At 43.9% G+C, this 13,431-nt stretch overlaps 1 protein-coding gene across 1 annotated transcript in view; it reads left to right on the forward strand.

Moving 5' to 3' along the window:
• Nucleotides 1-1,246: 1,246 nt before the first annotated feature.
• Nucleotides 1,247-13,431, forward strand: part of TNR (tenascin R) — a gene marked incomplete at both ends in the record, with an annotated part of 77,150 nt that continues 64,965 nt past the window's right edge. Inside the window, 3 exons of the mRNA XM_084251296.1 lie at nt 1,247-1,742; nt 4,301-4,777; nt 10,711-10,974. Coding sequence (XP_084107422.1) covers nt 1,247-1,742; nt 4,301-4,777; nt 10,711-10,974 — 1,237 coding nt within the window. The remainder of the gene's footprint in view (nt 1,743-4,300; nt 4,778-10,710; nt 10,975-13,431) is intronic.

Below are 13,431 nucleotides of genomic sequence, written 5' to 3' on the forward strand. Positions count from 1 at the left end.
CGTCTTCCATTTACATCAGAAACAATAGAAAATTGAGCCTCCTTTAGGAGAAAGGTACCAGAGCATGTCAGTTAAGAACAGGGGATTGGGAGCCCATTAGGCCTGCATTCGAACTCTCTGGGCAGAATTTCCTCCAATATAAGATGGGGTGATCCTAATATCCCATCATAGGACTGCCCTGAGGGTGCATCATGGGTAAGGTGAACAGCACAATCAGTATATGCTGCTTCCTCTCAACTCGGTTCCTCTCACCTGGCCCCTAAGTCCCCAGTCTTCTCAGGTAAAGGACATAAAGGACACCTATGATCTAACATGATGATGCTGTGGAGGGTGGAAGGTGCCACTAACACTGCCTTTGGAACCAAAGTTTGTAAGCCTCTTTTCTCTTCTACATAGGGAATTCAAAGGAATAGAATTTCCGTAAAACTGATTTGCATTACAGTAAATTTATCATTCTTTATGGTTCTTGGTGACTAGGTAACCAACAGAGGAGCTAATTCATTATTTTAGCAATTTAAACAGGACCTCGGAAGAAAGGCACCCCATAGTCACAAAGCTCTGGGACTATATTAATGAGAAGATTAAAAGAAAGTTCAGTTCACACAGTCCCAGATAATCACAAATGTACCCAAGGATTATTAACAACCACAATTGCCTAGACTATATTATCTGCCTGCTTGGTTATTCTAAAGTCAACCTGCACTGAACAGATGAGTTTAGAGGAGTTAACAGGTTATTCTGAAGTGGGGGTAGGGCCCCTTCATAACAAATACCCAGGGAAGTATAAGGGTACAGCTAAGACTCCATGGTTCAAAGAATCCAAATTCTGACCTAGAAGTAAAAGGAAGTAGTGAGTTCTCTGCGGAGGAATTGCCCACCTGTCCACAGAACCCCTGGCTCCCCATGCGTGTCGTCTGTTCTGGAACCACTGGCTCACCAAAGGGGGCAGAACCATGTGTTCTAGATAAACCTTTTGGGAAAACAAAATCTCCTTTTGCAGAAGCAGCACCTGTTTTCAGGGATCCATTGCACCACAAAGCTCTGGGCTCTCTGGCCCTCATAGTCACTTCCCAATTGCCCTGTTGAAATATCTTTCAGTCACCACTCCTTTAGCTTCATTGGGTAGTGCAGTCATAATACCAGACACAGGTCTCAAGGCTATCTGTTCCCTTGGTTTCTTTTGCAGATTCCCAAACTCCATGCTGTGTGCTGCAGCCTGGTCTTGAACCTGGAGCTCTGGCTGAGGATGGGGGTGGACGGCGAAACTGTGGTCCTAAAGAACATGCTCATTGGTGTCAACCTGATCCTTCTGGGCTCCATGCTCAAGCCCTCGGAGTGTCAGCTTGAGGTCACCACGGAAAGGGTCCCCGGGCAGGCAGCTGAGGAGGAAGGAGGCGTTGCCAACTACAACACATCCAACAAAGAGCAGCCAGTGGTCTTCAACCACGTGTACAACATCAACGTGCCCCTGGACAGCCTCTGCTCCTCGGGGCTGGAGGCCTCAGCCGAGCAGGAGGTGAGCGCTGAAGACGAGGCTCTGGCAGAGTACACAGGCCAGACATCAGACCCTGAGAGCCAGGTCACCTTCAACCATAGGATCAACCTCCCCAAAAAGGCCTGCCTGTGCGCCAGCTCTGCCCAGGTGCTGCAGGAACTGCTGAACCGGATCGAGATGCTAGAGAGGGAGGTGTCCCTGCTGCGGGATCAATGCCACAACTGCTGCCCAGAAAGTGCGGCCACAGGTAGATTCTGGGGGCTGGAAGGTGTTCAGAGGGAAGGGGGTGAGGCTGGGCAGAGGGGCAGGGGTGGGGGAGTGTGGAAGAATCAATGAGAACCCGGCACTACTCTCTGCAAAATCCACTCCTCTTCCCTGGGAAGCAAGAAAGTGCCCTCCTCTTCTGTAACTCTCTGTTAATATGTCTCTAAGATCTACACTCAGTCCTTCCCGGGGGATTCCGTTCAGGGATTCTCTACACTGCTTAGCCAGTTTGAAATACATTAACCTGATTTTGGGGGGATGAGTTAGGTAACGGTACATGGGTTCAGTACGGCAACTTCTGTGGCGAGCAGGGAATTTGATGTCTGTCTTCATTCATCTTAGCTTTTCACAGGCTGTTGAATTGATATCTATCCGTGTTAACCTGAGGGACCAGAGAATGCGGGCGCTGCTCACTCAATTGCAGTCTTTCGCCCATCTGGGTAAATGACAGTCATTAATGTCTCAGAGGACCTGTCCCCATCTTCTCTGGCAAGATGGAAGTGTTAGCCCCTGTTCCTCCACCAGCATGCACATCACACATGCACACACTCACACATGCAGACACGTCTCACTCGCACATGTGTGTACATACACGTACTCACAAGCACACATTCACACTTGCACACACTCAAGCACATACACACATGCACACAGTCGCACGTGCACATATACACCCACACACACCCACAGAGCTTATTCCGCCCCCTAAAAGGTTGCATCCCAGAGATATGCTTCTGGCCTCGGCCACGCCCTGACACAGTTGCACTTGGGAATGACTGCCTTGAACTCTTGCAGAGGTCATTAAGTCTACAAAGCAAGACTGCGAGCATCAAATCCTGGCTCTGCTGCTTCCTCACAAAGAGCAAATTTAAGGGAGTTGCTTGTGACTTAAACAAGCTGTACACGGACTCCATTCTCTGTCTACAAACAGTGATAGACTAGAAGTTATTAAATATGAAAGCACCTTTTCAGATGAAAGTTTGGCTTTTAATAAGCACCATAAAAGCAGTAACTACTATCAGCTGACCCCCAGAGAGCAGAAATTGACTCAATCGTCTTTTGTGCAAATTCTCTCATGCAAAAAATACCTTAGACCCAAGCCATTCATTCCTTAATAGAAAAAAAGAGCTTGTTTTACTATTGTGGGCCATTTCATCTCTGCTGGGTCTAGTAACTCAGGGCTTTCACAGGTGGCAGGGATGGCATATAATGGGACTTGTATGGTGTATGTATGGGTCACCTATCTGGAAGATATGCCATCCTGAGACACACTGAAGTTAGGGACAGTCCCTGAATGGTGAAATAGTTCACAGATTTTCTCACCACTTTCTCCCCATAACCAAAATGACTAATAAACTGCCTGAATATCAGAAGAGAAAGTTCAGGTGTTCGAATCCTGTTCCTTATAAGAACTGTCAGGTCAGCTTACCCTTTCAATGGATCTATGGATGCAGGGAAGTCATAGGTGTTACTGGGTGTGGACTCTTCACTACCTGAGAAACTGGGTGTCTTCATAGATGGTTTCTGCCAACTGTCTATCCAACTCCCTGACAAAATGTGGAGCAATCTCAAGAAAGAGCGATACTGAAGTATGTCAATGTAGTATCCTTTCAGGCTGTGAGGGCCACATGAAATTAAACAAGGATTAATTTCAGAATTAAAACAAGGAAATCTAATGTCAGAATTAAATAAGGAAATATCACCTGGATCCAGATCCCCAAACTAAATGTAGAGAAGAATGCCAAGCAGGCATGGGGTTGTGTTTGTTTGATTCATGCTAGACGGATAAAGTAACCACAGTAGTTAGTGTGCCAGGGGCTAGCTAGGACAGAGACATGTATAGAATCCTAAAAGGATCTCAACAAAGAGTGACTAAATGAGACTGAGGTCCTAGGAAGGCTTTGAAGTGAACCTGGTGCTGGTTGTGGTGATGGAGCACAGTAAGGTGGCAAGAAGGCGAGGGAGTGGGATGTCTCTGTAGCACACACGACCTTGTCCTGCAGAGCAGACTCAGTGCTAGCCCATATCCCTTCAGTGCCCAGAGTCGGCTGCTGGGCATCTTTGGCAGGAATGACCCCGGGCTAAGGGAAACTTCCTGGAAAGCCAGAGGAGAATGGAAGAGCCTGAGCTTTTGCACCTCAGGGCTAGCCCATCACCATGGTGAGGTATGACCAAGTCCCTGGGACTTTATCCAATAAAGTGCCCTGGTTTGGAATCTTCCTTGCCCAATCTTCCCTACTCCCTGGCCAGTTTTTCCTGGAAATACTTTCCAATAAGTCACTTTCACCTGCATCCTCATCTAAGGTCCACATCTAGAAAATTCGAGCTAAGTTCCAGAAGGGCAAGAGACCCAGTCCCACTCATCCTTGCCCCCAGCACCCATATCAGGTGAAAATGTCAATGAAATTGAATATGTACTAAGCAAGGCAGAGCATAACTCTCAGCAGAGCAAATCTAGAGGAAGTATTGCCCACCCTTCCCCATCCACCATTTACAGGAAGTGTCTCTGCTGCCCTTTGACCTTCCCCTTGCCCATTCCAGGACAACTGGACTATATCCCTCACTGCAGCGGGCACGGCAACTTCAGCCTCGAGTCCTGCGGCTGCATCTGCAATGAAGGCTGGTTTGGCAAGAACTGCTCAGAACCCTACTGCCCCCTGGGCTGCTCCAGTCGGGGCGTGTGTGTGGACGGCCAGTGCATCTGTGACAGCGAGTACAGCGGGGATGATTGCTCCGAGCTCCGGTGCCCGACAGACTGCAGCTCCCGGGGGCTCTGCGTGGATGGGGAGTGTGTCTGCGAAGAGGCCTACACCGGCGAGGACTGCAGCGAGCTGAGGTGCCCCGGGGACTGCTCAGGGAAGGGGAGATGCGCCAACGGGACCTGCTTATGCCAGGAGGGCTACGTGGGTGAGGACTGCAGCCAACAGCGCTGTCTAAACGCCTGCAGCGGGAGAGGGCACTGCCAGGAAGGGCGGTGTTTCTGCGATGAGGGCTACCAGGGCCCTGACTGCTCGGCAGGTAGGGAGGGGAGCTCCTCGGGACACTTGCAAAGGGGAGGCAGCAAACGAACTGAGGGTGCAAGGGAAGTCGAATGTTAGGCAAAATGATTCCCAATTGGTTTTTGCTCGTTTGCTTTCCCAAGAGAGCAGATTTCTTGAGACAGTCACAATCAGCAAAACAGATTTAAGGGGGGAAGGGACAGAAACTGGCAAAAGTCAAGTTCAGGCTCAGAGTTGGACCTTAGTCCTGGCACTGGAACAAGGGCAGTGGTAATGGTGGTGGCAGCATTCACTGTCCTCAAGGTGGGGGATGTAGAGATTTAAAACATGGGTCCACCTTAGGCAAGGCCATTGTCCAGCTCACAGGGCTTCTGAGACCTCCCCCTGCTCAAATGCATCCTGCTTGCCTGTGGCCATATTCCAGGGCCAGGGCCTTTTAACAATGCCAGTGCGTGAGATGGAAGTTAGTCTGTGATAACCAGATTTACCAGCACCCTGGCTTTTTTGGAACTTCCAGATTATACGGCATTATTAACTTATAAAATGATCTAATGTCCACATGGAAGAAAAGCATTTACAGACAAGAGATTAAATGTTTGCAGCAAAAAGGTACAAAAGGCACCAAGCAGCAGCTCACATTCTAATAATTAGCACAGAATATTAAAAGGCTGTGACTCACTTTGTTCCAGATGACACACAGCAATTTGGAACCAACCCCATATGAGGTCTACACCATGGAAACTGATTCAAAGGTGATGTCTTAAAATGACGATCTAAATCCAGCAGTGGGAAAAATACCAAGATCTCATTAAAGATATTCTTTTTGGGAGGGGGGAAAACCTGACATCAAATTATTTTTATCATCTCACTATTATTGCTCATCCTCTTCTGACTAAGCGATAACTGCTGATACATTTGTTTGTGTTCTAATCAATGTGGGTCAAATTGAGTGATCTTTCCATTTACAGTTGAATCCATAACACTGGGCTCACAGTGCCCATTGAATAAGAAAAAAAGAAACATTTTAAATTTTCTGGTGGGTTGTGTCTGGGAATTTTCTCATCAGTCTCTGGCTTCGGGGTAAGGGAGGACTCCTAGGAGGCCAGCCCCACCGACCTTTTGCTTTCCAGCACCACAGCAATTCCCACCCAGATGGCAGAGCAGTCCCACCAGGTCCTGCAGCTGAGGCCTCCACTGAAATTCTTTGTGAAGATCAATGACAACAACAAAAAGAAAATCCACAATAATGTACTGCTTGGGGAGAAAAATTTTTTTCCTGTGTCTTCATTTTTTTTTTTCATATTCAATTGTTTCACTTAGGCCTCCTGATTTTGTTTACTGAATTGAAATATCTTTCCAGAAACATAGTCATTCTACCAATTGCTCTGTAGGAAAACCCAAGCTGATGTTAAGCCTCGCTATTTCTGAATCCAAGTTACTAGGCAGTCACTGGGAGGCGAGGCTGAAACATGGTTTTTGTTCCCACCCTCAGGACGAGGCTCCATGCAGCCCCTTGGAGGGGGCTCAAGGTCAGCTTGGGGCAGTGCTATGTGTGGAGTTTCCTTAGCCCACTTGTTTCTTAATAGAATTGTCTTGGCTAGGCTGGACATGGCTGTTATGTTCTTGACTTTGATTTTCTGGAGGGATGGTTCCATTTGCAAGCAGACTTAATCTATTCCAGGGTTCAAAGTGAACGGGAAATAACCGACACCCCCCCCCCCCGTCACTCAGAGAAGACTAAGCAGCTGCTAGTGTACTGCAATTGGATTGAGTCCAAAACCTGAGCACATCATACCTCTAACACATTACCCCTGTGCTGTTGGAGGGAGGCTTCTGGAGGCCCAGATAAATTACTTTACAGGTTCCCAAAGCAGGTGAGGAAGGGTAGTTGCATAATCTCCATCTGTTTCTATAGCAACCAAGAAGCCACCACTCAAGTAGGAGGTGCTGCTCCTAAGGCCAGACTTTTAAACCAAGTGCCACAGGTCTCTTCCAGAGAAGTATCTAGGTCATTACCTAAAGTGCTACTTTGCTTGCTCTTTGTAAAAAGACCCTAAGAGAGGGGCCTATTCATCCACTGTTTGACATTTCTGGCCAGGTGTACATACTGCAGAGCTACTGTTGGACAACAGGAGTGAGAGGGAAGAGTCAGGAAGGTGAAAACATGGAGAGCCACGAGCTATACTTGTTCATAGTCCATTATTTTCTCTTTGTCAAGGGCATGGAAAATAGCTGCCCAATGTGTAGATTTCATTCTATACACCTGGGCCTCCAGAGCTTGGATGTGATTGAGCAATGCTGACAAGACCACTATATTTAACTCCTAGACTTGATCTTTGCTCATGGCATGCCTGAAAACAAAATCTCAAATTTTCTGCCTCCATTCTCTACCCTAAACAATAACAGAACAAAAAGTTCATGAATCTGAGCACTAAAAACAGACCTTAGAAGGCAGCTACTCTGGCTTCTTATTTTACAAATTTAAAAAGCAACAGTAGCGTGACAGAGAGGTTTTTCCAGAGCCAGGCAGCTAATTAACAACAGAGCAAGAGTGAGAACCCTGGTCTTCAACCAACTTCTAGCACTCTTTAATTCTCTCCAGGATGCTAAGTAGAGTGGAACTCAAAAATAAAAAAAAGTTAAAAATCTGCATAACAAAAGAAATAATATTTTGAGTTGAAAACTGAGCCCTGCCAAATGATGGGAAAAAAAAAATATATATATATATATGTTGTTGGAGTTGAGGTAGTGAAGCACATTAAACTCTTTATCCAGTTTTTTCCCTAGTAAATGCAAATCATGCAGGAGCTGACCAGTGAACTGGCCCAAATTCCCAATGAGTCAGCAGCAAAAGAACCCCCAGAGAAGGGGCTTGAAATGATCCAGAAAGTCACCGCCTGGACTTCGGTCAGACTTGTGGCGATTCATCAACAAAGCCTGCAGCCAGTCCATCTCTGGCGCCTGAAATCACTCATTCCTTGGAGCAAGACACTTCATGAGAAGAATTCAAACTGTTCTCACCACATATGTACAAAATTGATGCAAGTTCTAAAAAGTAAACAGCACAGCATCATTGCATGTGGTCAATCTTAATTCTCCAGTCATGGATTATTTCTTTTTTAACTGTGTGCTCTTCCCTAAGTTTCAAATTTGGAACCCCAAAGAAAGACTCAGAATACCTTGCACTTACTCAAAACGCATTAATTCAAGGGATATGGCTCTTTAATAGTTGCTTTTTTATAGTTCAATATCATTTAATTCCATAACAATTACTGACACCAATGGACACAGCTACTACTAAGTTACAGGGCAAGTCGTGCTGGTCTCTCCCACTGGTCACCACTCCCAAGAGGAATTCCACCACCAAGGATACCATTGTTAAATTCTCAGTCTGAAGTGAAGGCAGTGTTTGCCATCAGTCTCATGTTCTGCTTGGATCATCCTCCATTTTTATTATCCACTTTATTTTCTGGAAGAAGGAACTGAAGAAAGGGATAGACTGACTTGTCTCAAATGTCCTAAGAGTTGTTGGTGGCTTGAAAAATGGAACTAAGACAGGAGAAATCCCACATAAGAATCTTAGAATCTAATGGGCAGGTGCTAGAGTCTTTTTCAAAGTAAATTTCTTTCTAGGATCAGCACCAGTCTAGAATTCACATCCTAAAGATAGTCTGGATTATTCTCTAATGTGGTTTATTTTGGCGGGGGGGGGGGGGTGGAGGGAGGGAAGGGTGAGTGGGAGGAGTTGCACTAGGTAAAAGAAGGTATCAAGTGCTATGCATAACCTGTCCTACAAATTACAGGGGTGAGGACATTAAGTGTAGAAGATTTGGGTTTGAAAATCAGTTCTGTTATGGCCCATCTCCCTGACTTTTGACCAGTTTCTTGACTTAGAATCCAGTTTCCCCATTTACAAAGTTGGGGTTACTATATCTATCTGAGCTACTGATAAAGCTTCTGTTAAAAGATTTTTAAAATTCTCATTAGATGGTGTATCTGAAGATGTCTGATAGACTATGAAGTGCTATGTAAATACAATGTGTTATTCTATATTGGTTAGGAGGTTCTAAAGTTACCTTGCCTAGGCTCAACTTCTAGCTTCTATGTTTACAAACTGTGTAACTCTGTTTCCTTAATTATAAAATGTAGGTAATAATAATATCCACCCCATAGTGTCAATGAGAGAATGAAATGAGATAACCCATGTAGGAGTGTTTAGTATTGGGCTTGATGCACAATAAATGTTAATACGTGCAAAATACTGACCAGTTCTATATAACAATTCCTCTTCCCTTGGTCCAGGAGTCATTCTGAGGCATTATACAGAACAGGAATTCCCAAAGATCTTAGTGCTGTTGAAAGCTTTAATAATTCAAGAATTAGAAATGATATGAATTATCACTTGAATGTTTAATTATGTAAGTTTCATTTACACTAATTTAGTTTTGTGAATTTTAAGAAATTTTTCATTTTTCATTTTGGCTATCATTTGTCATTTTCAATAAGAGGAAGCTTGCTATCTAGATTATTTTATGCAATGAGTAGCAATCAAAGAAAATATCCAACATTTCAAATGCATGTTTCAAATCTCCATCCCACGAGCCTGGGGTCAGTTAAAGGGCTCCCCATTTCCACTGCTGTCAAGGTGAACAACAGGGACCACTTAAGGGTCCTATAAAAAGCAGCTAGCTCAGTCCTAAGCTGTTGTAAAAGAGTGAGAGAACTTAAAGGAGAAATGCAAAAACAATGATAACTCTTAAACTAAATAAAATCTCTACCGCATATAAACTTGTAAGTTAATTATGGTCATTTAAATAGTGGCCTGATATTTGATCTAATCTATGGGCAGATCCAATTACAGGCACACTGGAGTTAGCCTCTTGATTGTTCTTAAAGGTTCAATTATTTAATATCCTCATGACTGCTGACTCTTCACTTCCCAAGGGAGACATATATGAAGGACTATTTCAATGAGGTTTACTCTTTGGTGATTCTTTGTGAAGTAGAACAAGAAATAAAAACAAAACCCTCAAAAGTACACCATTATCATCATCCCCACGATCAAGACAAACAGAAATTAGCTTAACATAAGTTCTATTTCTTTCAAAATGTAGTCTTATTTTAAAGGGGAAGATACTGTAATAAAGGGTTACTGGATGTCTTCATCAATCCATGGTATCAAGAACTTACTGTTTTGGCTGATATTTTGCAAGATAACTAAGAATAGCTATTATTTCTACTTACTAAATCATATGTTGGCTCCTGGGATAACATGGTGACAATAACTTACTAAACTATGTACATTTTTGGCCAGCATTACGCTGTTAAATATCTAACAAATGGTTCTCCAAGGGGAAAAAAATTAAAAGCTCTGATTTTTAGAATTTGCCAATTTCCATGGTGTAAATTCTCCCTTTGTGACCCATTTCAAACTACCAACATGATGTACTAAAGATGGAGCTGGAAATAAATGTGCAATAGAAGACAATTATGTGGTACTCCTACCAGAGACACAACATGTAAATTATCTTAGATGCATGGATGATAGTAAATGTAAGGAAATAATTTGAAAATGATGACTATTGGGTTTTTATTACTTCTTTAAAAATATATAATGTACTTAACTGTAAGTTTTATAGATTTTTATCTTTAATAATGGTCATATCTAACAACTCTCTTACAAATTCCTGAAAAGTTGACAATTTTCAGAAATCTGACTATCAACATCTACAAGCCAGTAGAAGCTGGCATCACACACCATTAACTCATGGCCATAGGGAGAGGGGAGTACTGGGCACAGGAAAAACAAGGGCAGTGGTAGATCATGCACAGCCATCAAGACAACCAGAACCGAGACAGGGAATGTGGGTGAGATGTAAGTGAGAAAGTTGAGTCGAGGATGGGGAAGGCAATCCTCTGAGCTCACGCTGTCTGTGTATTGCCTCCTGGTAGTTGCCCCTCCAGAGGACTTGCGAGTGGCTGGTATCAGCGACAGGTCCATTGAGCTGGAATGGGACGGGCCGATGGCAGTGACGGAATATGTGATCTCTTACCAGCCAACGGCCCTGGGGGGCCTCCAGCTCCAGCAGCGGGTGCCTGGAGATTGGACTGGTGTCACCATCACGGAGCTGGAGCCAGGTCTCACCTACAACATCAGCGTCTATGCTGTCATTAGCAACATCCTCAGCCTTCCCATCACTGCCAAGGTGGCCACTCGTACGTACCCATTTACCCATCCTGCTTCATTTTTCTTTTCTCCTACATGAGCTCATGGGCATTCATGATAGTCGTGTCTTTTCTTAATTCTTCGGGGATGCCTGCAGTAATCATTGATTTTGAGGGGACTGGTTTCTGAGGTGACCCACTTAGGAAAGGGTACATCATTAAAAAGGCACTTTTGATTAAAATTTTCCAAATTCAGACAGTTCCCATAAATTATAGAACCAAAAGGACAAAAAGTACTTTAATTATTGAGTTCTGACTTGTTATAAGTTGGAGTCTGATTAGAAGTCAAGGGAAGTATAAAACTTCAACAGCCTTTGAATCTAGTTAGAGTTTAAAACCAGGATACATGAAACAGGACGTAGAATAAGCAAGTGTTAAGTGATATATATGTTACAGATGGTACAAGGATCGCAGAGTGAGGGGGGCTCTTATTCAAAACCGCAACCGACAACACCCACTTTTTTCCACTTCTCGTAAAGAGATGGCATAATTCCTTCATGGTGTTTTGTTTAGCAAAACACCTTGAAGGTCCATTTTGATTACAAAAGTTGAGGCTCTAGGAGGAATTCAGAAAGATTCACTGGGAAGCAGGTGAGAGAGAGGGAGAGAGAGAGATTGAGACAGAGAGAAATTGAGACAGAGATAGAGACAGAGAGCAAGCTAAAGTACTCTCCACGAAAAGGTTTTTTTTTTTTCTATTAGTAATAGGAGAACACTCTTATAAGTGTGCACCTGTATTTTAAATGTTTATTTAAGCATAGAAAAAATGTTAAAGATTGCGTACAAATTATTAACATTGACTATGCCAGAGAGTGGAATAAGGAGATAGGAAGGCGTGATTTTTTTTCTCTTTATACACTTCTGAAATCTTAAAGCATCTTTGCCAGCGCCACTTCAACAAGCTTCAGACACCAGCTGGGTGACCTACAATTTAATTTAATTGTGATTCTATCAACTTGGAGTTAGTCAGATCCACAGGTTAAGGACTCAGTCTCCCAGGACCGCTCCCACTTCAGATGTCAGTCACAAGTCCCAGATGGTCACAGGCTCTTCTGACTGACAGCCTGTAAATTCAAGGGACTCCAACAACTCCCTCCTCAGGTCTGATCACTCCTTTGAACTATACATAGAACTTAGAAAATCGCTTTACTTACCATTACCAGTTTATGATAAAGGATATAGGTCAGGAACAGTCAAACGGAAGAGAAGTATAGGGTAAAATATGGGGGCGGGGTTCCAGTAGGACTCATGCTTTCTCCCAGAACCTCCATGTGTTCATCTGGAAGTTTTCCAAACTCCATATTCAGAGTTTAGGGTGGAGGCTTCATTTGTAGGCACAATTGACTAAATCCCTGGCCTCCCTGGATTCACTCAATCCCCAGCCCCTTTCCCCTCTCTGGCGGTTAGGGGTGGGTCTGAAAATTCCAGCCCTCCAGTCACGCCTTGGTCTTTCTAGACACCCGCTATCTAGGCCACCCCAGCCGTCAGTTATCTCAGAATCATATAAAAGATACTCTGTCATTCTGGAGAATACAAGATTTTAGGTGCTCTGTGCCAGGAGCCAGTGATGAAGTGCAAGATTTTCTTTTTTTTTTATAACCATAGATATTTTAGCAGTGAAAGGAAACCGGAACAAGATGCGACCATGAAACATAAGTCCCTGGGTTGGTAATTGGGACTCATCACCAAGTATGGGACAAGAGATTTGAGCCCATTTTCTGTCAGTCTAAATAACTAGTATTTGGGTAACAAATGCCATGAAAGTTTAGAAAAGGGGGAGATCAACCTGGGAAGAGTTGGCCTTGAAAAGTTCACGGGGACCGTTGGACTTGAACCGAATTTTGAAAGATCCAAGAATAGATACAGGTAGAGAGAAAAACATTATAGAAATCATGTTGTCCCCTTGTTTTTCAGGTGACAAAACTCCTGTTATGATACTGGATTCCTCAATATTATAATTATTTTATAATTATAATTATAGATATAATTATGTAATGCATATAATTAATTTATGTTGACTCTCTTAATGTGCCTATAATTATCTCTGTTTGTATTTGACCTTTTTTTTTTAATTCCTCTGGTGCCTGAGAACCAGTTTTAAATATTTGCAATTGTGTAGCGAGGCAGGTCACCATCTGCTGCTTTCCCGCCGTGCTCCGGAATGAGTCACCAGGGCAGTGCCTGGCCTGGCTCCCAAGCGTCTCCTCTCTGATCCGCATGCACAGGCAGGCATGAGGTGCCCATCTCCTGGGGTGTGACTTATGCCAATTCAGGGCATCCCCTCAGGCATGCTCCCAGGTGACAAGGACAAAATCATGTATACTCACCTGACATGCCTTCGGCCCTGCCTTTCAACCAAGAAGCATGAGGAAACTTCCAAATGGGAAGGGTGAGAATCTGTCAGCTTCCAATGGGAACGTCCCAGGAGAGGCAAAGCTAAAATGGGAG

Source organism: Talpa europaea (genome assembly GCF_964194135.1).
Source record: "Talpa europaea genome assembly, chromosome: 12".
Taxonomy (NCBI): domain Eukaryota; kingdom Metazoa; phylum Chordata; class Mammalia; order Eulipotyphla; family Talpidae; genus Talpa; species Talpa europaea.